Source organism: Lemur catta, chromosome 10, assembly GCF_020740605.2.
Source record: "Lemur catta isolate mLemCat1 chromosome 10, mLemCat1.pri, whole genome shotgun sequence".
NCBI classification, from domain to species: domain Eukaryota; kingdom Metazoa; phylum Chordata; class Mammalia; order Primates; family Lemuridae; genus Lemur; species Lemur catta.
In genome coordinates this window covers 1,130,758-1,156,392 of record NC_059137.1, presented here as the reverse complement: position 1 = coordinate 1,156,392, position 25,635 = coordinate 1,130,758, and the positions used below count along the sequence as shown (strand labels likewise).

General features: G+C 64.3%; 1 protein-coding gene across 1 annotated transcript; it reads right to left on the bottom strand.

The window, feature by feature from the left end:
- Positions 1 to 6,802: 6,802 nt before the first annotated feature.
- Positions 6,803 to 25,635, bottom strand: ABCA2 (ATP binding cassette subfamily A member 2). Its single transcript, XM_045562003.1, has 49 exons — positions 25,475 to 25,635; positions 22,140 to 22,233; positions 21,800 to 21,802; positions 20,934 to 21,045; positions 20,691 to 20,854; positions 20,388 to 20,515; positions 20,085 to 20,195; positions 19,541 to 19,759; positions 18,926 to 19,293; positions 18,609 to 18,768; positions 17,804 to 17,932; positions 17,529 to 17,696; positions 17,360 to 17,456; positions 16,935 to 17,108; positions 16,618 to 16,720; positions 16,434 to 16,548; positions 16,141 to 16,331; positions 15,770 to 15,920; positions 15,484 to 15,688; positions 15,158 to 15,322; positions 14,874 to 15,054; positions 14,558 to 14,770; positions 14,281 to 14,477; positions 14,014 to 14,196; positions 13,659 to 13,843; positions 13,431 to 13,551; positions 12,984 to 13,220; positions 12,690 to 12,896; positions 12,460 to 12,562; positions 12,059 to 12,378; positions 11,770 to 11,983; positions 11,583 to 11,688; positions 11,368 to 11,479; positions 11,239 to 11,299; positions 10,978 to 11,152; positions 10,744 to 10,859; positions 10,509 to 10,656; positions 10,283 to 10,406; positions 10,046 to 10,178; positions 9,779 to 9,896; positions 9,488 to 9,666; positions 9,273 to 9,414; positions 9,056 to 9,190; positions 8,874 to 8,977; positions 8,713 to 8,805; positions 8,512 to 8,614; positions 8,304 to 8,441; positions 7,994 to 8,200; positions 6,803 to 7,557 (listed from the first exon to the last, which is right to left on the bottom strand). The coding sequence occupies exons 1-49, from the start codon at positions 25,607 to 25,609 to the stop codon at positions 7,522 to 7,524; spliced, it is 7,383 nt and encodes a 2,460-aa protein (XP_045417959.1). The 5' UTR covers positions 25,610 to 25,635; the 3' UTR covers positions 6,803 to 7,521.

Here is a 25,635-nt window from a genome sequence, read left to right as displayed (position 1 = left end):
CTGTGTAACTCGAGCCCAAACCGGGGAGTCTGAGCATGAGGTGTGACAGGAGCAGGACAGCGTTGGGGGCTGCCCAGGGCGTGAGGCTGGCTCACACCCAAAGACGCCGTGGTATGAGTGCGCGGCAGGGACCAGGAGGGTGCAGGGCGGCGGTGTGGTGGGTGGCGACCAGTGGACCGGAAGGCAGGGAGCACCCATGGCCAGGGGCTGCAGGGGGTGTCAGCCTGGATCAGGAACACCCCACCTGAGCCCAGCTCAGGGCCCTCCCTGCAGGCCTCAGCCCAAAAAGCCAGGGGTGAGAGTGGGTAGGAGAAATGACCAGCCTGGCCTCAGTTTCCCCGTCAGCAGTATCAGGGCATTACAGGGGTGATAAGCCCACCTGGAAGAGACGTCCCCTCCTGCCAGCTGAGCTCTGTCAGGCCGGGCCCCCTGGGGTGGGGCTCGGGTTCCAGACAGGACAGGCTGGGGAAACCAGTCTGGCTTTGGTGTTTGAACCCAGCTGTGCAGGATCTGACCCCATCTCCCATCCTTCCCACTGTGGTTTCAGAGCAGGTGTCCTATCCCTCTCGGCCTTTAAAAAGCAGCACCGGGAGGGGCTTTAGAAGCCACGGCCTGTGTGGTCCTCAGCTGGAAGGAGACGGCGGGGCAGCTGTGGTGGTCTGCGAGTGGGCCTCTGCGCCCTGCCCTTGCTGCCTTTGAGGTCCCCGGCTGTGCCTCCATCCTGCCTGGGCCCTGGGTCTGGGGGTGGGCAGCCTGACAGAGCTCAGTTAACAGGAGGGGGCGTCTCTTTCTGGGGACCCAGGGCGCCCACAGGATTGCCTGGCTGCCTTAGCCTCCCTGAAGCAGGGTGGTGCCGGTGCCTGACCAGCCTGGACAGGGCAGCCAAGGCGGCACTGCTCACTGAAGCCTCAAATGTGGCGGGGCCCCTGTGCCACGATCCAGGCCCCATGACTGTCTCAGGTGGCCGCACCCCAGGGCCCTCCTTGCCGGCCCAGCCTGACCCCTTCCTGGAGCCACCAGTCAGCGCTCCCGGTTCCGGGCCACCGTAGGAGCCTTGGCAACTTGCTGTGGGGCCCTAGCTTCCTTTGCAGTCCCGAGCTCTGGCTCCCAGCTCGAACCCCAGGCCCCTCCGCCCTGCAGCCGCCTCAGTTCCAAGCGCGCTTGTGGCTGTTTCCTGCCAGTGTGGCCAGGGCGCCACCTGCCGGCGTCCTGCGTCCCCAGCAGACCAGCCGCCCGCCACAGAGAAGCCCGGACCCCTCCGCACCTGCGTGTTGGAACACGGAATAAACGCAGCCTTACTCATCCACGAGAAAAACAGAACGGACAGAGGATACGAACTGGCGTCTCAGAGAAAAGGAAACAGAAAACAACACATTGTGTGAAAATGTTTCAGCTGACGCTTAACCAAATGAAATATGGTTCATCTCTGCAACCGACAGGAATGGGGTCACACTGTCATTTGTCAAGTGTGAGGTGTCAACTGGTCTGATGGCAGTGGTCGTCCGAACGCTGTCCCCCAGTGCCCTGCCCACCCAGGAGTTAGCCCGCTGTTCCTCCTAAAGCATGCCTGCTGCCCCACTTGGTGGCAAAACCCTGGGACGCAGCCACCGTCTTGGTCTGCGGGGGAGCCCCACGGGTCCAGGGAAGAGGACAGAAGAGGTGGGTCCACACAGGCCTGCTGTGGGGAGAGTCTGAGATTAAGTGATATGATGGCCTGGGTCTTGCCCCCCAAAATTCACACGCTGGAGTCATAACTTGCAGTACCTCAGCAGGTCTGCATAGAAGTAATCAAGTTAAAATGAGGTCGTTAGAGTTGGTCCTAATTCAACGTGACTGGTGTCAGTATAAAAGGGAGATTTGAGCGGGGTGTGGTGGCGCACACCTGTGGTCCCAGCCACTCAGGAGGCTCAGGTGGGGGGATGTCGCTTGAGCCCAGGAGGTGGACGCTGCAGTGAGCTGTGATCGTGCCTGTGAATAGCCGCTGCACTCCAGCCAGGGCGACAGAGTGAAACCCTGTCTCCAAAATAAATACATAAATATCTTTAAAAAGGTAGATTTAGACACACATAGAGGGAACTCCACGTGAAGTTGAAGGCAGACAGCAGTGACGTGCCTACAAGCCGCAGAACTCCGAGGACCCCCACACGCCAGGAGCTGTGGGGAGGCTGGGGCAGCTGCCCCACCCACACTCAATCTCAGACTCCCAGATAGGAAATAAATGTCTGTTGTTTCAAGGCCCCCACTTTGTGGGACTTTGTATGGCAGCCCTTGAAAGCTAATACAAGTGGGGAAAACACAGGAAATTGAAGAAAACCTTCATTAGTGTAGACCACCCTGCGCCTGTGTGTGTACGTGTTAGGTTATGAAGTATGGAAGGCCCCGTTTCCTTAAGTACTAAGTGTGACAGTTGATATCTCTGACATTGTGCTTTGACACTTCTTATTTTATGTTTATTGTGGAGGGGCATCCTCAGTCTTTCAAACACATTTTGGCTTGTGATACACATTTTTTAGAGCAATTTTTGTGAAACCATGGATAAGTCAAGAACTCATGTTATTTTTGAATATGAGTTCCATTGTGGAACCCAAGCAGCATAGACAGCTTAAAATATCAATGAAGCGTTGGGAAGGATGTGGCTAATGAACGCGCAGTACGTCGATGGTTTGAGAAGTTCCATTCTGGTAATTTTTATCTTGAAAATAAGCCACGTGGGCGACGTGAGACCAGGGTGGATGATGATGAGCTGAAAACTGCAATGGAAGCGAATCTGTATCAACCTACGCGTGAATTAGCAGTAAGGTTTTTTTGGTTGTGTTTTGGTTTTTATTTCAGAATGTTATGGGGGTAAAAATGTTTTGGTTACATAAATGGCTTTTGTACAGTTTGAGGCAAAGTTATAAGTGTGCCCATCACCCAGATAGTGCATTGTGCCCATTAGGTGTGAATTTACCAATCCTGTCCTCCCCCCTCCACCTGCTTGATTGCCGATGAGTTTTATTTCCATATATGCACATCAGTGTGGTTCAGTTAGTTCCAATTTAATGGTGGGTACATGGGGTGTTTGTTTTTCCATTCTTGTGATCCTTAGAAGAATGGTCTCCAGGTCCATCCAGGTTAATACAAGAGGTATCCGTTCGCCATTTTTTTTAATGGCTGAGTAATACTCCATGGTGTACATACACCACATTTTATTAATCCACTCATGTATTCATGGGCACTTGGGTTGATTCCACATCTTTGCAATTGTGACTTATGCTAGCAACAAAGTTTGCGTTACTATTCCAACAGTATTGGAACATTTGAAACAAGTGGGCAAGGCAAAGAAGCTGGATAGATGGTTCCGCATGAAGTAAACGAGCATCAGAAGAGAAATCGTCTCAAGGCCTGCCTTTCTTTGCTGTCACAACATAAAGGCTGAACTATTTCTACGCAGTATTGCTACATGTGATGAAAAATGGATTCTTTTTGACAATCACAAGCCTTTGGCACAATGATGGTTGGATAAAGATGAAGTGCCGAAACACAGTCCAAAACCAAATATTTGTCAAAAAAGCTAATGGTGTGTGTCTGGTGGTCCAGCGCTGGTGCTATCCACTATAGCTTCATGGAACCTGGTCAGTCGATTACAGCGATGTCTGCTACAACCAACTGGATGAAATGATGAGGATGCTTGTGATTAAGCAGCCGAGATTGGTCAACAGAGACAGGCCAATCCTCTTGCAAGACAACACTCGACCACATGTCGCACAAACAACGCTGCTCAAGCTACAGAAGCTGGACTTGGATGGAAACTCTGTTATCCACCGTATTCACCAGACCTTGCACCAACTGACTACCACTTCTTCCAGGCTTTGGACCCCTTCTTGCAAGGAAAAATATTCAATTCTCAGCAAGCCGTCGAAAACGCCTTTCATGATTTCATCACCACTTGCTCTCCAGGCTTCCTCACTGCTGGCATAAACAAGCTACCGTTAAGATGGCAACACTGTGTCAACAGTGAGGGTGCATACTTTGATTGATTCTACTGCTTATTTGAGACGTGATAAACTACAGTTTTGATTTGAAATTAGACATTTCATATTTAGTGACCTAACATCTGGGAAAAGACCCGGGAGCCACCTGCGGATGGGCTCTGACAAATAGGCACCCCCCACTTTCGCTTCCCAGTCTCTGTACTGTTTGAATTTTCTGCCATTTCTTCACAGCGAACGTTTTAGAGAAGTGAGAACAGACATTTATAGCCACCTGGACCCATATATATAGCAAACTGGACCCAGGGCCCACCCAGCCCTGGGGTTATCTCTAAGCTTCCGCCCCTGCAGGCCGTTCCTGGAGCAGCCCTGGGAGGGGTCCTGGGGCCTCAGGGGGTTCATCCTTCCTGCTGGCCCTGGCTGAGGTCCCAGGCACTGCTGGGCTGGGACATGCTGATGTTGGTAGAAACTCTCTTTCTCCTGGGTGCCCTGCTCCTTAGGCTTCTTCCCAGGGGCAATTTTTCTTTTTTTTTAGAGATGGGGTCTCGCTCTGTCACCCAGGCTGGAGTGCAGTGGCGCAGTTACAGCTCACTGTAGCCTCCATCTCCTGGGCTCAAGCATCCTCCTGCCTCAGCCTCCCAAGTAGCTGGGACTACAGGTGTGCACCACTACACTCAGCTAATTTGTAAATTTTTTCCCTAGAGATGGAGGTCCCGATATGTTGCTCAGGCTAGTCTCAAAATCCTGGCCTCAAATGAACCTGCCTCAGCCTCCCAGAGAGCTAGGATCACAGGTACAAGCCACCATGCCCAGCTACACCCCAGGGACATTTCAACAGTTCTGTTCTGAAGGGGGGTACAAATGTGGGGAAAAGCAGGGGAACTAGGGGTGGCATTGGGGCACTGGCAGGACTTTTAGCTCTGTCCTCAGAGAGGCCTAGAATCGGCTACAGCCCAGGAGAGTTGAGCAGGCCCAGCACCCAGACCCTGGTTTCCAAAGAGCCCCAGAAACTAGGCTACAAGGAACCAGGGTTCTGCAATGGACCAAATGTGTCCCCCAAAATTCAGGCTACAAGGAACCAGTGCTCTGCAATGGACCAAATTTGTCCTCCAAAATTCATGTGTTGAAATCCTAATCCCCAAGGTGATGTCATCAGGAGGTGGGGCCTACCCTGAGTGCCCGTAGAAAAGAGACCCCAGAGGGCTGCCTCACTTTTCTACCACCTGGGGATACAAGAGAGTGAGAGCCGAGAAGAGCCCTCTGCAGAGGCTGACCGTGCTGGCACCCAGATCTCAGACGTCCAGCCTCCAGGGCTGGAAGACAGATCCACCAGGTGACCACTTCAGCAAGGATCAGCCTGACACCACGAGCCTCCTGGCATGACAGCCATGGCATTGCCCGCCACTGCTCTTGCCAAAAATGTCCAATCTGCATCTGGCCAAGAGAAAGTGATCAGACCTAAACAGACCTGGACTTGTCAAACCTGTCCTTGCTGAGGACCCAGAGCGGAAGGGTGGGAGACAGCTCCAGAGGAGCCCCCGCACGGGCCAAGTAACCCCCCACTGGATCCCAGATTTTTAAGAAAGCTGCGGACACGCCTGGGACACTGGGAGCCTTGGCTAACTGTTCCGTGTCCTTGTTAACTGCAGGGAGGTCCGTGTTCCTGGGAGACAGAGACTGCAGGACCGGGGGCTGAAGGGTCACAGCAGCTGCTACTTGCTTTCCGATGTGTCAGCGCAAAAGAGGATGGAGAAAGGCAAGATAGGGCAGGTGTGTCGAGACTTCAACAGTGGGTAAATCTGGGTGAACAGCATGCAGGTGTGTGTTGTGCTACTCTTGCATCTTTCCTGAAAGTTTAAAATGTTGTAAGGAAAATGGTGGTAGGGGTCGGCATTTGTTTTCTACTGCTGCATTACAGATCATCACAAATTCAACAGCTTAAAATGACACATCCATGAGTTGTCTCGGGGTCTCTGTGAGCTGGAGTCTGGCACAGCCTACCTGGGTCCCGTGTTCAGGCCCCACCAGGCATCGGCCAGGCTGTGTTCCTTTCTGGACCTCAGGGTCCTCTTCCTGGTAAGATTCAGCTCCTCACGGTTGCAGGACCGAGGCCCCAGCCCCTAGAGACCACTGCAGGGTCCTGCCACGTGCACCCCACCTCTCTCCCGTGGCCCCTCCAGTGGGCGGGGTTCCTGTCAGTCCCCACCAGGCTCTGCACCCTCCTGGGCTGCCCCAGGGCCTGGGAGACCTTACCCAGTGACCCCCAGCCTCTCGGGCAGCCACGGCAAACAGCTCACAGGAACACAAACAGACCCATCAGCCCCACCCACCCCAAGCCTATGGGCCACCCCCACCCTTCCTTCCCTCTGTCCCCCAGCTGGCACCAGCCCTTACCTGTGTGCCTCCCCCACGCTGGGCCCTTGAGATAGTCTGAGCTGGGGGTGTGGCTGTGGGGACCCTTCCTCCTGCTGCCCCGTCTCCTGCCCTGAGCACACCAGGCTCCCTCGCCGACGACCCTCCGGGGGCCTTGGCACAGGCTCTTCCCTAAGCACTCCTGCCCGACGTCAGTCTCCCATGGAGATCGTCTCCTCCTGGAAGCCCTCCCCACACCCTCCTGGGGTGGAGATGGCTGGGCACATGCCACACGCCGTGGCAGGCCTGGGTGGGTACCAGCCACCTGGCACCCTCTCCCTACACCTGGGCAGGGCATTCCGGAAGTGCCTGGGGGAGGGGTGACAGCGGTTGTGCTGCCCCTGCCTGGTGGGCCCGTCTTCTACACCCACCCCACACACGCAGGCTGCTGGGGCGTTTTTGTCTATTTATTTAAAACAAACATCTGTGCGCTTTGTACAAGTCCAGCTCCCGGCCGGGTGGGTGGGTGGGGCCGAGCAGGGTGGGAGAGAGAAGACAGCTGTGGGGGAGTTCTGGCCCCCACCTGGACAGCAGGGCCAGCGTCTCTCCTCCTGCCACCTGCCGGCCGGTCGAGGCAGCCCCTCCCCAACCGAGCTGATGGCTTCCCACGGACGGCCACCTTCCCGCACAGAAGAAGCAGGGTGAGGGAGCCTTTTCTCAACGCAAAATAAATAGGAGGGACTAACCCAGACTGGGCGTGGGACAGGCGAGCCCCCCACCCCCCACAGCCCCAGACCCTGGGGCAACGCATCCGTGTTGGGTGGGAGAAGAGCCAGTGGGGGGTGAGGGGGCAGGCCGGCCAGACTCAGGGGCTGCTGGGGGAGGGCCGGGCAGTGCCTGGTTCTGCCGAGTCACATGGGGTGGGGCAGAGCTGGGCAGGGGCAGGAGCCAGGTGAGCCCCCGAGGCTTTAAGGCAAAGCAGGGTGAGGGTGTGCGCAGCCCAGGGCTGGGCCAGCCTTTGGCACGGTTGGGGGAGGGCGGCCACAGTGACCGCAGGGCAGGGCCAAGGATGGTGTCGGGCTGCAGGAGGGCCGGAGCCCCTTGATCCTGAACCTCCCACACACCAGGGATGCAGTGAGGCCTTGGCCTCCGCCCGACGTGTGTCCCCACAGTCGAGGTCCTGACCCAGTCCTGGTGGTCAGCAGAGCGTGTCTGTGTTGAAGGAGAGCTGGGCCTGGCGGGCGGCAGACAGGCCAGGGTGAGGGGGGTCCCCTGGCACCCCCTGTTGCCGGCTGAGGGTGATCCTGCTGGACCCCACCGGGGCACACCCCCTGGCTGGACCGAGCTCTCCTGGTGTCTGGTGGCCACTGTGTCTGCATCACCCCTGTCCCCAGGCACTGGTCCCTTCCACCCCGATCTCTGCTCTGTAGCCCCTCAAAGGCCCCAGCAGGTTTGGGCTCTGTGGTTGGTCACTCCTGTGCCTGTCCCTGGTCCTCCCTGGTCCACTTGAGTCCTCAGCACCCAGCAGGTCCCTCTCCACCCTGTGGCCTGTTCTCCCCCACCCAGGCCCTGGAGCCTGAGCCCTGGAGTAGCCAGGTCCAGTGGGCAGAGCCGCCTCCTGCACTGGCCCTGTGGGGCCTCGAGTGGCAGTTACGCTGCAGCCTGCTCACCCGCTCCTCCTCGAAGCTGATGAGGCCCTCGTCTTCCGTGTCCAGGTCCTCGGGCTCGTCTGCCACGAGTGCCCGGAGCTCCGTGGGGGTGGGCCGGGGCCGGAGCAGGCTGAGCAGGCGGCCGAGAGGGGACTGAAGCGCCGAAGGTGGCTCTGTCTCCTGTTGCTCCAGGTTGTCACTCTGCTTCTTGGCGAAGTTCACAAACACCTGGTGGGTGGAGGAGGTGAGTGGGCGGGGCAGGCCTGGTGGGCGGGACAGGGGAGTGGGCGGGGCAGGCCGGGTGGGCGCCGGGCCCTAGCCGGGTACTGACATTGTCCAGCGTGGTCTGGCTGACCGAGTAGTCCTCGATGCCCAGCACACCTGCCACCTGCTCCATCTTGCTGAACACCTGGGCCAGTGAGATGTGCTCCGACTTGAGCTGGTACTGCACCTTCGTGTGGTGCCGCTCCTGTGGGGTGGGGAGGTCAGAGGCTGCTCGGGCTGTGCCGGCCACGCCCAGCCCCCCGGGTCGCGCCCACCTTGAGCACGGCCTCGGGGAAGTTCCGGCTGAAGAACCGCACCACATCCTTTACGCTCTGGCTGCTCTTGGTCCGCACCGTGATCATGTAGCCGTCTCCAAACCTGGCAGGACAGGCCGGTAGCCCGGAGCCCAGGGCGCCCCGCCCGAGCCCCGTCCCCGCCCGCCGCAGACCCCAGACCCAGGCCCCAGCGCGGCTCACCGGTTCTTCAGGTGCTGGATGCTGCCCAGGCAGCGCAGGCGCCCGTTCACCATGATGGCCAGCCGCGTGCACAGCGCCTCGCACTCCTCCATGCTGCGGGCAGAGCACGGGCTGGCACCGGAGGGGTGGCGCCGGGAGGGGGCGGGGAGCACGTGTCCTACCTGTGTGACGTGAGCACCACAGAGCGCCCCGTCTTGATGAGGTCGAGGATGAGGTTCCAGAGGAAGCGCCGGGCCTTGGGGTCCATGCCTGTGGTGGGCTCGTCCTGCGGTGGATGGCAGGGTTAGCCGGCCGCACGCGCCCGCCCACCCGGCCAGGCCGACCCCGCCCCGCCTGCGCTCACCAGGAAGATGAAGGCCGGGTACCCAATGAGGGCGATGGCCGTCGACAGCTTTCGCTTGTTGCCGCCGCTGTAGGTGCCGGCCGGCTTGTCTGCGTACTTGGTCAGCTCCAGCTTCTCCAGCGCCCACCTCACCACCTGGCCAGGGAGAACAGAGGTCAGGGGCAGACGTCAGGCGCCCCCCACGCCGGCTCCCCCGCTGGTCCCCGCCAGCCCTCACCCGGGCTTCATCCTTCCAGGGGATGCCGCGCAGACGCGTGTACAGCTGCAGGTGCTCCCGGGCCGTGAGCTCGTCGAACAGGGCATCGAACTGCGGGCAGTAGCCGAGGCTCTGCTGCACCTGGAGGAGCTCCTTGAGCACGCTGGGGACGCAGCGGCCGTCAGCACCTGGGAGCACAGCCCCCCGCCCCGCCCGCCGGGGCGCGCCCGCGGCACCTGTGCCCGTTGATGAAGGCCTCGCCCCCCGTCGTGCTCTCGTCGCCTGTCAGCATCTTGAAGGTGCTGGTCTTGCCCGCGCCATTCACACCCAGGAGGCCAAAGCACTCGCCAGGACGAACACCCAGGCACAGGCGGTCCACGGCCAGAATGCGGCCGATTTTCCGGGACTTGTAGACCTGGCCGAGGGGAGCTGCCCACTCAGTGGGGCGGCCAGGCGTGGGGGCGTCCCCCAATCTCCCTGCCCAGGCCCCAGCCCCACACCCTGAGCCCCGCCCCACCCAGGCCCACCTTGGTCAGATTCTCAATCTTGACCATGTCATTGTCAGCGTCCCCCCGGAGCACTCGCTGCCGCTCACTGGCCACGTCCACGTCGTCCTCCACGGGCTTGGTAGACACAGGCATGCGCCTGGGAGGACACGGTGGGCAGTGCCTGGCCCAGCCACCCACCCCCTGTCCCTGCCAACACCCACCGGCTCCTCTTGCCGTGGCCCCAGCAGGAAGGGTGGGCATCACCTGGCCCGGCCACCTAACCCCCGGCTGCCAGAGCCCACTCACTGTGGCTGTCGCAGGAAGTTGTACTGGCACATGAGGGTGAGGAGGAAGCCCACGAAACCCTCGACTGTCATGGCCACCAGCCCGCGTGTGACAATGTCCCACTCGAACGGGGACTTCATTTTGTCAAACTGGCCTGTGGGGCAGCCGGCACAGGGCCTGAGCCTGGGGCCTCAGAGACTTACCCACCTCTCCGGAGGCACCGCTGCCCCCACCCTGCTAGCCCCAGGCGCCCCTCACCGATCTTGGCGTAGTACTCATTGATGTACTCGTTGTACGCCATCTCCATGAGCCCGTGGCCCAGGTTATAGTTGGGGAAGATAAGGAAGCAGCTTTTCAGGTAACTGTTGACAACCTTCAGGTCCTGAGGGCCATGGCACAGCCTGAGCACCGCCAGCCTGCCAAGCCCTGCCACCCCCGCCGCCCCACCCCCACCCCCACCAGCCCGCCCCGCCCGCTGCTCCACCTTGTCGTGCTCGAAGAGCTGCAGCAGGAAGGTGGCCACGGTGGCCGTGATGCCGATGAAGAGGTTGATGACAATGAGGAACACGTAGGCCGAGCTGGGGACCTCGAACCAGAAGGAGGCCGGGTACATGATAGGGGTGATGGACCACCTGCGGGTGGGCAGGCAGGCGGCGGGTGGCAGTCACTGGGCGGGCCCCGACCCTGCCCGCGACCACTCCTGTACCCGTCCCCCTTACCCGTAGAGCAGGAAGAGGGAGAGGACAGCGGGGAAGTTGGTGGGTGATGTGTAGGCCGGCAGGTCGAACACAAACAGGATGATGACGCAGCAGGTGGCCGGGACCAGGTAGTTGAGCTGCAGGGCAGGGGGAGCTGGTGAGGAACCGGGGCAGGGTGGGGCACGGCGGACAGGGTAGGGGAAGGGCCCGGGGCTGCCGGGGCTGCTGGGGCCCCTGTGGCCGTGCGGGGCGCACCATGTCCCACACGTAGTTGGCTAGCCAGTAGATGACCGGGTTGCAGCCGCTGACGAACTGCAGGTGCTTGGCCTTGGTGGACTTCTCGGCCACCAGGAAGACCACAAAACTGGCTGGCACGAACGACATAGCCACGATGATGAAGATGGCGATGACCACGTCCGTGCCCTGTAGCCTGGAGGGGAGGCAGCCTTGAGCCCTGCGCAGCCGGGGGCTACAGGGGGCCCCGCCCCGCCCCCACCCCTGCCCCACCCCACATACAAGTAGTCCAGAGAGAGGCTGGCGCTGGTCTTGTTCATGGGATGGTTGGTGACGGTGATGCCTGCGCACAGGGGGGCAGCTCAGACCCCTGCTCCCCCCGCCCCTCCACCCCCGCCCCACCCGACCTACCGTAGGCCGCCGGGTTGCCCTTGCTCTTGGGCAGGTTGGCGCGCAGGATGGCGTTGTTGAGGCTGTTCAGGTAGGTGGGCATGCTGTGGTAGCCCTTGTTGTTGTAGAAAACCTGGGGGAGGAGAGCAGGCCCAGAAAGGGCCCGGGAGCCCCCGTGGGTCCCTGCAGGCCGCAGGCGGCACCGACCCTCAGAGCCCAGGGCCGGGCTCACCCACCTGGGCTGCCCTGCGCACGGCGATCTTCCGCACCATGGGCGGGGCCCTGGCGCCGAATGAGGCCGGGATGGACTTCTGGACGTTGCCGAAGGTGATGGCCCCATACCTGGGCACAAGGGTGGGAGGCGCAGTGAGGCCGGCGGGCAGCGGCCAGCACCCCCCGCCACAGCCCCTGCCCCCATCTCACCGGTGCAGCCGGAAACGGTCTGAGGTGAAGAGCAGGTACTCGGAGACGTTGTGGCCCGTGACGTCGGTCAGGATGTCGCCCGTGACCACCCGCATCTGGGGCGGGTGCCCGCCCACGCTGCTGGGGCAGGAGAAGCCGGTGCCCTGCGCAGAGCAGGTGCAGCGTACGGGCTCCCGCACCAGGCGCGGCAGGGCAGGTGCCGAGGGCCACGTCTCTGTGGGCACAGCGCAGCGCGGTGAGACACACGCTCCCTGCCTGTGCCCCCCAGCAGGCCCCTGCGAGCCACTACCTGGCCCCGTGGTGGGTGGCAGGGAGGTGTTCCAGGCCTGCGGCAGGTCCTCGTCTGGGGACATGGGGGAGTCGGACGGGGCGGGCGAGGGTGGGGGCGGCACGAAGTTGGACAGCGGCAGCCCCTGCGTGAAGGACTCCAGGCACATGCTGTCGAAGAACCGCGCGGCCAGCAGGCGGGACTCCCCACTGCTCAGGTTCAGCGTGGGCCCCAGCGAGCCGTTGGCAGGGGACTTGAGCACGCAGGTGGCGCCCACACCTGACGGCAGCCGGAATGTGCTCACGAGCTGCTGGGGGCTGGCGTCGGGTGACAGCCACAGCCTGGGGGCACGACATCGAGTCAGGGCCCAGCCTCCCTCCCCCACCAGCCCCCACCTGCTGCAGCCGCCCCAGCCGCCTCACCGGTCCTCCCGGCGCTCCTCGTTGGCGTAGGGGATGAAGTTGCCACGGGGCTGTGTGTAGTTGTGGTACTGGGAAGGCGACAGCACCAGGGGGGGCAGGTCACCTGGGGGGCAAGCAGGGAGCCCTGAGTGGGTCCCAGCGCCCGAAGGCCTGAGCCTGGTCCCAGGAGGCCTGAGGGCAGGGCAGGGCCGAGCCCCGCTGGGGGCAGGTGGGGGCCCGGGCGGCCGTACCAATCTCAGGGACAGACAGGGCCACGGTCATGGCCACGCAGACGAACAAGGCCGGCAGCAGGATCTGGGAGCAGAGCGCTTTGGAGTTGCGGCGGGCGCAGTGGAAGCGCTTGACCAGCAGCCCGTGGAACTGTCGCGCTTTCAGCCACCAGCCCTCCAGCTTGCGGCTGCCCTGGCCGACCTGTGACAGGGCCTCCGCCTCGGCCTCTGCACAGAGCAGGGAGTTGAGTGGGCGCCCCACGCCCCACGCCCCACCGCCACCCGCGCTACCCGGCCCTGCCCGGCGGCGCCCACCTTGCAAGCTGACGTTGTCCGGGTCCTGCGGGTCGTCGAAGAGGGGGCGGTAGTCGCCGTAGACGTCGGTGTAGCCGGCTCCCTCGTCGCCGCGGGCAGAACCCACCGAGGACGCCGACTGCAGTGACGCCTGCGACTGAGCCAGCTCCGCGCACCGGGCCAGGTTGCTGGCCTGGGCCCCCCCGGGCGCCGGGCCCCCCACCCCAGGCAGCACGTCCTTCCTGGACTCCTTCACATCTGCCGTGGGAGAGGCTGCTCACCCCGCAGGCCTACCCAGGCCCAACGCCCAGGCCCATGCACTGTCCAAGACCACCGGCCACCACGCCACCCCCCGGACCCCAGGCGGGGCAGGGACCAGGGGCTCCCGAAGACCAGGGAGGGGCCCGTGCCAGGCCCCCGTCCAGGCCCTGGGGGTGCTGGGTGCTCGGCAGCACTGGGCTCTCTCACCAGCCTCACTGTTCTCCAGCGACTGGTCCTCCTCAGACACCTTGAGGAACACCTCCTCCAGCGTCGTGTCCATCAGCCCGAAGCTGCTCAGGTGCAGGCTGTCCAGACTGCACTCCAGGTGCTGCGGACGGGCTGGGTGAGGCGGCCTGCGCGGGCGTCCAGGGCGGGCCTCCTGCCTCCCCCACCCGGGCCCTGCCCTGCCTGCACCCCTGCGCTAGGCCCTCGCACCTGGAAGAGGCGCTCAAAGGCCCCCTTTCTGGCGGCCTCGCTGGGCAGGATGTAGGAGAGCTCCGTGCTGGTGTCCGAGACCAGCAGGCAGGAGGCCACGTGCTTACGGATGAACTGTGACACCTGGGTCTCAGAGCAGCTGCTCAGCTGGGCCCGACCTGGGGGGCTGGAGGCCAGCCCGGGCTCTGGGGGGGCAGGGAGGATTCACTCAGGGGCTGGCAAGGGGAACCCTTGGCGAGACCCCACCAGGCTAAGACAGGGCCATTGCCAGAGGGTGGGCCAGGCCCAGCCTCTCCAGCCCGGGGTCTCGGGTAGGGTGGCCTGGGGAAGGGCCCACTCAGGGCCCAGCACAGACCTTGGGGGCCCCCGGGCTCGGCGGGCTGCTTGACCAGCGTGAGGCGGTAGCCGTCACCGTAGGCCGCCTTCAGAAAGAGCGGGGAGCCGCAGCACTTGAGCTTCCCGTGGGAGATGATGGCGATCCGGTCGCCCAGCAGGTCGGCCTCGTCCATGTGGTGGGTGGACAGGAGGATGGTGCGGCCTGGGTGAGGCCGGACCAGGATCAGGGGCTGGCAGGGTCAGGCGGGGGCCGCCCATGCCCACGCCGGCCTGGCGCCCCACTCACCGGGCTTATACTTCAGGATGAGGTCCCAGATGGCGCGGCGCGCATAGGGGTCCACGCCAGCAGTGGGCTCGTCTAGGATGATGGCGCGGGAGCCACCCACAAAGGCGATGGCCACGGACAGCTTGCGCTTCATGCCGCCCGACAGCGTCTGCACCAGCGAGTGCCGCTTGTTGGAGAGCTCCAGGTCCTCGATCATCCTGGGCACAGGAAAGAGAGTGTGGGACAGGCACCACGAGGCTCACCCCGCGACGCGGCCCACCTGGCCCACCCCACGCACTTGTCCATCTCCTTGCGGATCTCCTCCTGGGCCATGCTCTTGAGCCGTGAGTAGAACCAGAGGTGCTCCTCCACCGTGAGCCGGTCGAAGAGCACATTGTGCTGGGGGCACATGCCCAGGTTCTTGCGGATCTCGTCCATCTCCGTGCGGATGTCGTGCCCGTAGATGGTGGCCGAACCCGACGTCGGAGGGAACAGGCCGGTCAGGATGGACCTGGGCAGGCAGGTGGGGTCACGACCCAACACCCCCTGCAGGGATCCCCCCACCCCGCTGGTTAAGGACTGCTGCTCTGGCCAGCAGCCACTGGGACACCCACATGGTGGTAGTCTTGCCAGCCCCATTGTGGCCCAGGAAGGAGACGACCTGGTTCTCGTAGAGGTTTAGGCTCAGTTTATTCAACGCCAGCTTCTTGTCGTCCTTGTAGACCTTGGTGAGCTTGTCCACACAGACGACCAGGGGCAGGTGGGTGGGCTCCTCCTCCATGCCACGAGTCTCCTCTGCACCAGGGAGGGTGTTAGTGGGATGCGGGCAGCACTAACACTGCCCCAGGCCCCTCAAACCCCGCACCTGTCCCAGCCAACATTCTGGCGCCTGCCTCACCAAGGCGCCGGCTCTCCATGGCGCAGGCCTGGTCTTCCTCCATGACGCTGAGGCGGGGGGCCCGTGCCCACGGCCAGCTCCACTCCCACGCTTCCGTCCGCCCACTGCCCAGCCAGTAGGACTTCTGCAGTGGGAAGTACCAGGGCCGGGGCAGCCCGTACATGCCTGGGGGCCGGGGAGGGGAGGGGAGGGGAGGCTGACCTAGGGCCTGCGGGTGACCGTCCACCACATGGGCCACATGCCCACCCAGGGAGCCGTCCGTGCTGTGTCCAGGAGGAAGCCCAGAGAGCCGGCCCTGCCCCCGCCTCCACAGGGTTGGCCAGTACCTGGGTGCACAGCCTCGATGTACCACGTGAGCACACCGTAAACGACGGCGTCCACTATCAGCATAGTGACAGCGAGGAGGAGATTGAAGTCGTCCCCTTCCACGGGGGACTGGCTGAATGTGTGCCACTGGATGCCCACGCCCGCCACCTCGTACAGGGCGAAGTACTTGGAGCCCAGGCCAAAGGCTGTCGTGGACATCAGGGACTGGGGAGGCAGCGGTGTCAGCAGGTGGGTGGGAGCATAGACCCCCACCCCGGCCTGGCCCCACCAGCCCAGGACCCTCACCGCGATGCACTTCTCGAAGGCAGTGATCTTATCGTGGGCCACCTCCTCGCGGATCGCCACGTACATGTAGGGCACGTAGCTCAGGAAGTAAATGATACCTCCGCAGGCTGAGGCCAGCTTGGCCTTGGAGTACAGCACGGACACCAGGAAGCTGGGCAGGGGACAGGCGGGTCATCAGCCACCAGACCCCCGGCCCAGCACCAGGCCCTCCTCCGCAAGCCCCTGCTGGGGCCCAGGGGTGCTCCAAGGGGGTGTGCACACGTTCTGGGGTAAACGTAAGGGACACCCTGCCGCCGCCGCGACAGCGTGTGGTTAAGTGGGCTGACCCGGCCAGTGAGCGCGCCGGGCTCCCCCCACCAGCCAGTGCTCACCAGAACATGATGGTGGCCACGGCGTAGACAGCCAGGAAGAGCCAGATGATGAGCACGTGGCTGTGCATGAGCACCTGGCCGTACTTGAGGATGGCGGTGAGCGCCGACACGGAGATGGACAGCTGCACGAAGCCCGTGATGAACCAGGCCACCCAGTGCACCGCGTTGTTCAGGCCCATGGTCTTCATCACCTGCGGGCAGTGTGCACGCGGCCTTGGGCACGGCTCCAGCATGGGGCGCAGCCCACCCCGCCAGCCCCGCCCGGAGCGAGGGTGCCTGCCCCACCCGCCCACCTCCTTCAGCCGGTGCTCCTTCTCCGCCACGATGTGCTGGATGGTCATGGCCACGGAGTAGACCCAGGAGATCACCATGCAGAGCGGCATCATGTGCTCGATGACGAACAGGAAGCTGGGGTGGGGGCACAGGGTGAGGGAGGGCTGTGGCCTGAGCCCACCCAGCCCGCAGGCCTGTACTCACTCGTCCCGCGTGTAGCAGGGGTAAGGGAACATCTGCACGTAGCTGCCTGGCTCCACCACGTCATGCCCCACGAAGGTGTTGATGATGGCACGCTCCATCATGTCTGCAGGGGTCCAGCGTCAGGGGCTGGCCTCCCCTCTCATCCCCTTCCCACCCCCTCCCCGTCCTGCCCCTCTCCCCTCCTCGCCCCCTCCCCACCCCCTTCATCCTCCCCCATCCCCTTCCCTGTCCCCCCCTACCCCTTCCTATCCCGCCTACCCCTCTTCCCCTTCCCACTCCCTCCCCACCCCCACCTCTGTCTCCAGCCCACCCCTCACCCTGGATCCAGACGAAGCCATAGAGGAAGTAGAAGCGGCCACCAGTGTTGGGCCCGGGCCGCCAGTAGGCGCGGCGAATCTCGTTGGTCTTCTCAGTGAAGCTGGAGTTCTGTCGGATCTTGTAGTGCACATGGGGCGGCAGGGAGCCGTCCTTCCGAGTCTGGAAGATCACACCTGGGGACCCAGGCAGGCGGGGTGGGGTGGGGCCAAGAGAACGGTGGGAGGGGCCAAGGTATAGAGGGCAGGGCCAATAGGGGTGGGGTGGGGCCAGGGCTCAGAGGGGCAGGGCCGAGAAAAGTATGGGGTGGGGCTAAGACAGAGGGGCGGGGCTCCAGGGGCAGGGCGGGGCCGAGGTGTGGTGGGTGCGGAAGGAGCTCCATGGGCCGCACTGGAGCAGGGCAAGGCGGGAGTGGCAGGTGGCTCACTGGCAAACACCGTGACGTTGTCCTGGTAGGCCTGATTGAGCGTGTAGTTGACAATGCTCTCCTCGTCGGGAAAGCCCTTGAAGATGTCCACGCTCACCTGGGGTGGGGGCATCATTTGAGCCAGGCCTAGGCACGCGCAGGTGCCCCGTCCCAGGCTCACGCACCCTACCTTGGACATGAACTGGATCCAGCCACAGGCGGCGTTGTCAATGGTGTCCAGCTGCTGCAGGAGGGCAGAGCCGTTGGGCAGTGAGAAGTTGTCCTGGCGTAGGGCCGGTGGCAGCTCGTCCAGGGACAGGTTCAGTGCTTCCGGGTGCAGCCGCAGCTCTGCCACATACTGGGGGTGGAGGACCGGCTCAGAGGGTGGCCTGTGCCTGTGCCTGTGCCCGGGCAGGGGGCTCCCGCACGGCCCTCGCTGCCTCCCACCCCAGGCACCCACGGCACCTGCTGCAGCCAGTGCAGGTGCTGCTGCAGCCTGCCCTGCTCCAGGAAGCTGCGGATCTCTGCCGAGATGTTGAGCCAAACCTGGGCATACTGAGTCACGTTGCCCACGAAGGCAAAAGTCTCGTTGGCCTGCAGAGGAGGAGGGCATTGGCTCCGGGATGGCCAGCATGGGGCTCTCCTCCCTCAGCCCTCAGCAACTGGCCGTCCCCAGCAACCACTAACTTTGCTCTGACCAAACGTTACCTGGAAGCTGCCGGCCCTCTCACTCCCCAGCTCTGTCGGCACCCACGGGAAACCGGCTCTGCCCTCTGCTCCAGGGCAGCATGGCCTCCGGGCCCCTGACCCACAGCTTCTTCCTGGGACCCCTCTCCACGCATCCTGTGAGTGCTCCGATACTCGGCCCTCATCTCCCCGACCCTTCTCCGAGGGACCCCTCTGCCCAGGACTGCGCCTCCTCCCCAGGCTCTGTCCCAGGCCGTGTCCAGCCTTGGAGTCTGCTGTTCTAGACCGAAGCGCACTGGACGCTGCCGTCGAAGGTCTCTGCACACAGCTCTCGTCTGCGGGCACTGCCCTGGCCCTGGCCACACCCAGCTCGGGGGGGCCTCCCCACTGCACCCCACAGCAGCCCCGGGAGCTCCCCCGGGAAAAGCAGCCAAGTGCCCCGCACCTTGAACCCCCTAGGCCGCCCCACCGGCCTGCGTCCCCCCTGCGGCCGCACCGCCCCCACGCTCACTCTGCTGACCTCCCTCTGCCCGGGGCCCCTGGCCTGCAGAAGCCAGACACCTAGCGTGCCAGACCCACGCACCTTGAGGATGACGCGGTCCGCCTCAGAGCCCGCTGGCGCGTACAGGATTTTGGGGTTGCTGGTCATGAGGTGCACGAGGAGGCCCAGGTTCCGCTGCTCCTTGCTCGTGAAGCCCAGGGAGCTCATGTTGCCCTGACGCAGCGCCTCGGGCTCTATGGTGCTGGGGTGCGGGAGGGGTCAGGAGGGTTAGAGTGCGAGGCTCGGGGGCAGTGGGGCAAGACTAGGGGCGAGACATGGGGTGGGGCGCCATGCATCAGGGCCAGGCTGTGCCACCAGCCTTCTCGCCATCCCCACCCAGCCCCCCGCCGCCCACCTACCGGTTATTGCCACACAGGATGGGCTGCAGGCCGGCCCAGAGCTGCACGAAGGCCGAGCACTGGCCCTGCAGCATGTCGGAGGAGGTCGGAGCTGCAGCAGATGGTGCTCCCTCCTCGGTCGTGGCGTTCGAGCCCGTGCCTGCCCCAGCTCCGGTGCCATTGGCCACCCCACCCAGGCTGCTGGCTGGGGCCCCAGGGGTCCGGCCAGTGCAGGCACCCTGGGGCAGCAGCAGGGCCAGGGCCGACAGGACGTCCACGTCCTGCAAAACCTTCTGCGCATCCAGCAGGTCCTCCAGAAGCGCCTGCAGCCTCCGTGGGGGTGGCGCCTGCGGCTGGGCTTGCGAGCCGTTCAGGCCATCCAGGCCCAGCTGAAGGAACACAGGTGCGTCATGGGGGTGACGGCAGGTGGGGGACTGAGGGAGGACCTGCAGCCAGAGGTGAGCAGGGGCCTAGCCAGGGCCTGGGAGAGACAGATGGGGCCGAGGAGTGGGCAGGGCCCAGGGGCAGGAGTCAGGGCACCCTCCCACGCACAGCCTGGGCCCGGGAGCCCCCAGGACTCCAAGTAGCCACAGCACCTCCTCCAGCGCAGGCAGCGGCTGGCGGGCGGGGCCTCACCTGCTGGGCAATCTTGGCCGTGTCCAGCTGGTTCCGGAGCTCAGCAGCCAGCCCAGAGAAGCGCCGGGCGCGAGCTGCAGCTTGTCCACTGCACACGGCATCCCGGTAGCCCTGCAGGGCCGTCTTCTGACCCTCAGGTACTGTGAGGATCTGGCCCAGCTCCCTGGAGCCCGGTGCACAGGTGAGCTGCTCCAGGAGGGCAGGGGCCAGCAGCAGCTCCTGGGGGTGGGACACAGGGGTCAGCTGGGACCACACAGGAACTCTTCCCCCAGCCAACGGTGACTGAGGGCCTGGCCCCAGACGGCCTCAGGCCTCACCCTGCCAACCCACTGTGCCAGTGCTGGGGCTGTCTGGGCTCTACAACGGGGGCATTCACACTGTCACCCTGCCTGCGCCCTCCCCACACCACCGCTGAACTCCCCGGGACCCTCCCTTGCTCCCAGGAGCAGTTCTGTATTATCAAGGAGGCCCTTTCCTCACACACTGGGGAGAAGCCCCCCCAGAAGCAGGCAGCACACCTCCCACCCCACCGACAGGCCCTCACCTCCATCCGGAATAGGGGATGGCCGCCCAGGCGGCCCCAGGGCTCCCGGCCCCTGGGGAGGCTGCTCTCAGAATCCAGGGTTTGAGAAGGCCCAAAGAGCAGGCTGTAGACCTGGGGGTGTGAGGGACGGGGCTCAGGCAGGGGCCTGAGAGCCCTGAGGACACCTCAGCTGCCCCAAACACCCTCCTGCAACCAGGGGGTGTGGGGAGGGCTGGCAGGGAGGCAGGGAGGGGGCGGGGCAGCCAGGGTGGGGGGGCCCCACCGGCGAGCAGACGCACCGTCTGGGACACAGCCCTGCCTCACCTCGGGTGGGTCCACACGGGCAGCCAGGAGGGCCTGGGCGGTGCTGTTGGGCAGCGACAGGTTTTGCATCAGGAAGCGCCGGAGCTCCTGCGGGTCCCTGGCCACCGAGTCCAGGGAGAAGGAGGACACTGGATGGGCAGGAGGGCGAGGATGAGGGGCCAGCTCCACGCGGGCCACGGCACCCAACAGGCTCAGCGCTGAGCCCCAGCACCACGCTCTGCGTGCGGGACTGACACCAGTGCAGGGGGAGGGGACCAAGCCAGAAGGGGCAGAGGCAGCCCGGCCCTCCCCACCAGGGCGCACCTGCAGGTCTGTCCGAGTGGCTCCCCCAGGTGTGCGGGCCTGCGCTGAGAGCCTCCAGGTGCTGGCGCAGGGCCTCGAGCTCCGAGCCCAGGCTGGGCCGCCCTGGGTCGAACAGGTTGCCCTCCTCCACCACGCGGTCCAGGCGCTCCAGCAGCTGAGTGACCCTGCACCACACCGGATGTCACCGCTGGGATGGGCGGGGCTGGGGTGGCGGCTCCGAGGGGTGGGCGGGCAGGCACTCACGTGGAGTTGGCATACTGCAGGAAGCCGAACTCGTCCCGCTGGCCATCCGGGCACAGGGACTGCATGACTGGCAGGATGCCGGCGGACGTCAAGGGCGCTGCCGTGTAGAAGGCTGGGGGACGGGCAGGTGACAGGGCGGGTGGGGGACACAAGGGGGCGAGGAATTGAGAAGGAGGAGGGGGCAGAGGCCGAGAGGAGACACTTAGAGAAAGCTAGGAAGGAGGAGCAACGTTAGGGAGAGGACGGGGACAGAGCTTGGGCCCTCAGCTGTGCTGCAGGCCAAGGGTCTGGTGCAAATGACTCCAGCAGGTCAGAGGTCAAAGGGCCACTTGCCACCCCCTCCCCCATAACTCCCTTTCCCCTCAGCCACTGTGGTGCCAAAATGCCAGGGCATCCCCCCAGAAAATTCAGGCGTGACACTGCCCACAGAGCCCGGCAGGACTCGGAGGGGCCCCACTGGGCAGTGACCTCTGACCTCTGGCCAGCTGGTTAGCAGAGTCAGTGCAGGAGCCCACAGGAGCATGGAGGGAGAGTAGCGGGGCTGACGCTGACCCAGCCCCAGCCCCAGCCCGGCCAGCCCGGCCACCCCGCCCCCAGAAGGCATAGCCAGGCCGGGAGATGACTCAGCCGCTTGACCTGCCCACCAACGGTGGCCCAGGTGGCCCGGCCCCGCACTACCTACCACCACCCACTGCACTGCCCAACCCCCAGCTGTGGGCAGCTGTTCCTGACAGCAGCAGGGTCTGCAGGACTGAGGGCTGGGGGGTGTTCAATGCAAGCGGGGAGGACGCTAAGCTGCACCGGGAGGACCCTTGGGCCGTCCCGTGGCCGCGCCCGGGCCAGCAAGGAGGTGGCCGCTCACTTACAGACTGCATGCGGGCCGCGGCCGAGGACAAGAGACCATGCGGGGTAGGGGTAGGTCAAAACAGAACAGAGGAGACCAGTGAGTGCCTGAGCCCCCCGGAACCGGCACCATTGTCACTCGCGGCCACGTGGCCAGCCACAACCTCCACAGCCCGGCCAGCAGACGCGGCCCAGGACCGTTCCTCCGGGAGTTGTGGGAACAGGGGCGCACGCATGCAGACGGGGACACACGCTTGCAGACGGGGACATGCGTGCAGACGCACACACGGAGCAGACATGCGTGATGCCGCGAGGGCTGCCGACCCCGCCCCGGCCCCCGCCTGGGCCGCGCCTGCCCCTCACCTTCCTTCACAGAGATGGTGGGCTTCTTCTGCCGCAGCCCCAGTAGGATGAAGAAGAGCACCAGCGGGATGAAGATCTCGAAGGCCAAGACCCACTGGAAACGGCAGCCCGTGAGGCACAGGCCAACGGGGCAGACATGCCAGCCCGAGCCCGTCCCAGCCCCAGCCGAGGCTCTGCCGGCCACACTGGGGGCTACCTGCTCTCTGAGGAGCCTCAGGGTCAATGGGGGCAAATCAGCCAGCTTGTGGTCCACTCTGACCCAGGTATCTCCCAGCTCATCTTCTCCCTCCCTACCTCCAGGGCTGCCTGGGCAGGATCTTGGAGGCCATCTGAGCCTCTGCCTCTGGTTGCAACTCCCACACTCCCCCAGGGTCACCCTCATTCCCACTGCTGCAGCACCCTTGCACCCCCATGCAAGGGCCTGAGGAGATGAGGCCTGGCGTCAGAGAGGCCCAGACTTAGCCCATGGCCCTGAGTCTCTGGGAAGACATGATCAGGGAACTAACAGCCCCCAGTCCCCAAGGTGAAAGCACCTCTTTCTGTCCTGTCCCCTCTCCCTGACCCCGGGCAGCCCAGCCTGTCCTGGGTCTCGGGGCTTGGTTTTCCCGGGACAGCTTCTGCTACCCAGGGTAGGCCCCAAGGCAGCCCTGCTGGGACCTGCTCAGAATGGGAGATAAATGCCAGAGGCCTCTGGGGTCCAGGCTTTCCTCTCATTGTCACCTGGAAAACGAAGGACCTCACCAATTCCCGCTCCACACGCCCTGGCTCAGGGAGGAGGGACAAGCGGCTTGGGCCAGCTGCTCTCTGGTAGACCCCCTGCAGCCCAGCCCTCTCCCCCAGGGCAGCTCTCCCCTCGCCCAGCTCGGACCATGTGGACCTTCTTGGGGGCACCAGGTCTCCTTCATCCTCACCCCCCACCCCAAAACCCAGCGTGCTCTGGGTGGCCCAGGGCCTGAGCCCCGTGGGGGGTGGCTGCTACTGTGTTTACTGCGCTCTGACAATAGCGCTCTGTGGTCTGGAACACGATGCTGTGTGTGCGCACCCCACGCCCGCCCAGCCCGTGCCAGCCTCCACCCCTCCCCAAGCTGGGATGGAGCCCAGGGCTAGCTGAGGAGGCATGTAGGCACCTACAGGGCGGCAGGACAGGCGCGTGCCATGTGCCGACAGGGTGAGGGGCGAGGGTGGCCGCACACCAGAGCAGCAGGGCTGGAGGCAGGGTCGCCCTCTAGGCACCAGCCCTGCCCACACCCACCCACCACCAAGCACCTCTGCCACTGTCTCTGCAGCAACAGGCCACGGCTGCCTCCCCCATCGCTATAGCAACGGCCCTGCTCGAGCTGCTGGGAGGAGGAGGAGAGTCCTGGCGGGCAGGCAGCAGGAGGCTACGGGGGCATCTGGTAACAGGCAGCAGCATAAGTCCAGCACCAGCGGGATGCCCCACATGGGTGCCCGCAGGTGGCCATACCTTTGTCCCTTAAGACCAGCACACAGCCTTCATGTTGTCCCGGGACCTGGATGAGCACTGTGGGCCAGACATCCCACCCCCTCCCCTCCTGCTGGGTCAAGGAGGAGAACACATGAGACCAAAGGGTGGCACTGCCACCTCTCACCCCAGTGGCTCAGTGACAATGATCCTGTTCCTCCACCAAGAGCAGCCTGTGGTCCAGGGTAGACCCAGCTCCAGCTAACTAAGAGGGGACAGGCCAGGATCCCTGACAAGGAAACAGGTGAGGAATTTCTGAGCAGGAAACAAGCAGGGCAAAGTCCGTGGCTCCTACTCCCCAAGCCCGAGCTGGGCGCGGCTGCACCCTGCCCCAGCAAGGCACCCAGCAGGCAGGGTGAAACCTCCACACATCCAAGCCTGGCCACAGGAGTCCAGTTCTGAAGCCCACAGTCCTCCCCGGGAAAGTGGGGTCCACAGGAGTGTGCCCAGCATCTAACCAGCCCCTGCCCCAGCCCCAGGTTATGAGCCTGGCAAGGACTCAGCCTCCCTAGAGGGAGAATTTTCTACTGCGGGGGCTGCAGGCTAAGGACCTCCACCGTGGCCCACCAGCCGCTGGGAGCCCTGTTGGGTGGGGCCGCTCCTCCAGGTGGGACAGTGGGCACCTCCCACTTGCTTGCCAGGTGTTCTTGCAAGCCCCTGCTCCCTCCTCTGAGCCTTGGTGTCCCCCCTGGCCGTAGGATCCACCATTCCAGCCTCTGCTCCCAGGCCCTGGGGCCAATACTAACACATGCCCACATTCCAACCCTGCCCCTGCCCCTGCCCTGCTCTGTTGTCCCCGGTGAGCCAACACCCAGGGCTGCAGGGCTGCAGGCCCAATCCACAGGACCCCACACCAGCCAGCCCCGGGCGCCCTGGGCCAGGAGTGTACCTCACCCTGGCTCCCTGCCAGGGCCAGGTGCCCAGGGGAACCCCGCCAGGCTGTGATGGTGATGGCTAGCCCACCATGCTTGCAAGCCCAGTTCCCTGTGGTGTATCTGAAGCCCTCCGCAAGAGGAGCACGGGCAGGAGCCAGTGTGGCCCAATGGGGTCCCAGGGCCCACGCTGAGCAAGAGGATACCCCATTTCAGGCCCTCACCCACTCCGGGCCCTGCCCTGGAAAATCCCGACAGCCCTTTCAAAGACCCTGTGCACTCCCCTTCCCTTGTGGGGTCAGCACGGCCTCCTCCCCACCAGGACTCCTGTGTCTGACAGCTGCTGTGTCCTGCACCCTCAGGCCTCCTGGCTGCCCAGGCAGTGCTGGGGAACCTGGCAGTCAGAGCTCCAAACAGTGGGACCCAGCCCCCAGAGGAGGCTGGGGACCAGGAAGGAATCAGAGGGTGGGTCAGCCTCCAGGAGAACTGGCCCCAAAGGAAAAAGGGGTGCTGAGACGCAGGCTGGCTGAGCCTAGCACAAGGACATTCCCGGGGCTGAGAAAGCTGGAGCAAGCGCTGGTGCACCGGCCAGGAGGGACGGGGGAGGTGCCTGGGACCAACCTCCTCACCGGGCGGCCGCCCAAGGGCAGGGACAGGTGGAGGGAGCGGAGGGGCAGGGGCCCCAAGGGGCCCCGGCGGAGCTGGGCCCAGGAGCACGGAGCCCCCGGCCGGAAGGCGTCCCCCAGGCCTGCCCTTGGTCCCGGGAGCGGGCCTCCGCCAGCCAGAGGCCTGGGCGCCCCGCAGAGGCCCGAGCGCTGCGGAGGGCGCCCGCCGTGACTCAGCCGAGCGCCGCGGCCGCCGGCCGTGGGCACGCGCGCCCTGCCCGGAGGCCGAGGCCGGGCCGGCAGGGGGCTTCGGCCCGGCCGCCCCCCGTGCACGCAGGAGCGCGCCGCCGGCCCCGGGCGCGCGGCTGAGCTCACCGGGCTCCGGCGCTTGAGCGTCACGTTCTTCCAGAGCAGCAGCTGCAGCTGGTGCAGGAAGCCCATGGCGGGCCGCGCTCCGGCCGCCCAGCGCCGCGGCCCGCTGCTCTGCGCCCCGCCGGGCCCGCTCGGCATCGCCGCGGGGGCGGGTCTCGGCGTCC

Excerpts from the sequence above, each read along its gene's own strand:
- ABCA2 (XM_045562003.1), bottom strand. The coding sequence starts at position 25,609 with ATGCCGAGCGGGCCCGGCGGGGCGCAGAGCAGCGGGCCGCGGCGCTGG. Across the intron at positions 15,921-16,140 it reads GTGGCCACCATCATGTTCTG|CTTCCTGGTGTCCGTGCTGT; the intron begins GTGAGCACTGGC and ends TCCCCTGCCCAG. Across the intron at positions 11,480-11,582 it reads CCGTGCGCAGGGCAGCCCAG|GTTTTCTACAACAACAAGGG; the intron begins GTGGGTGAGCCC and ends CTCCTCCCCCAG.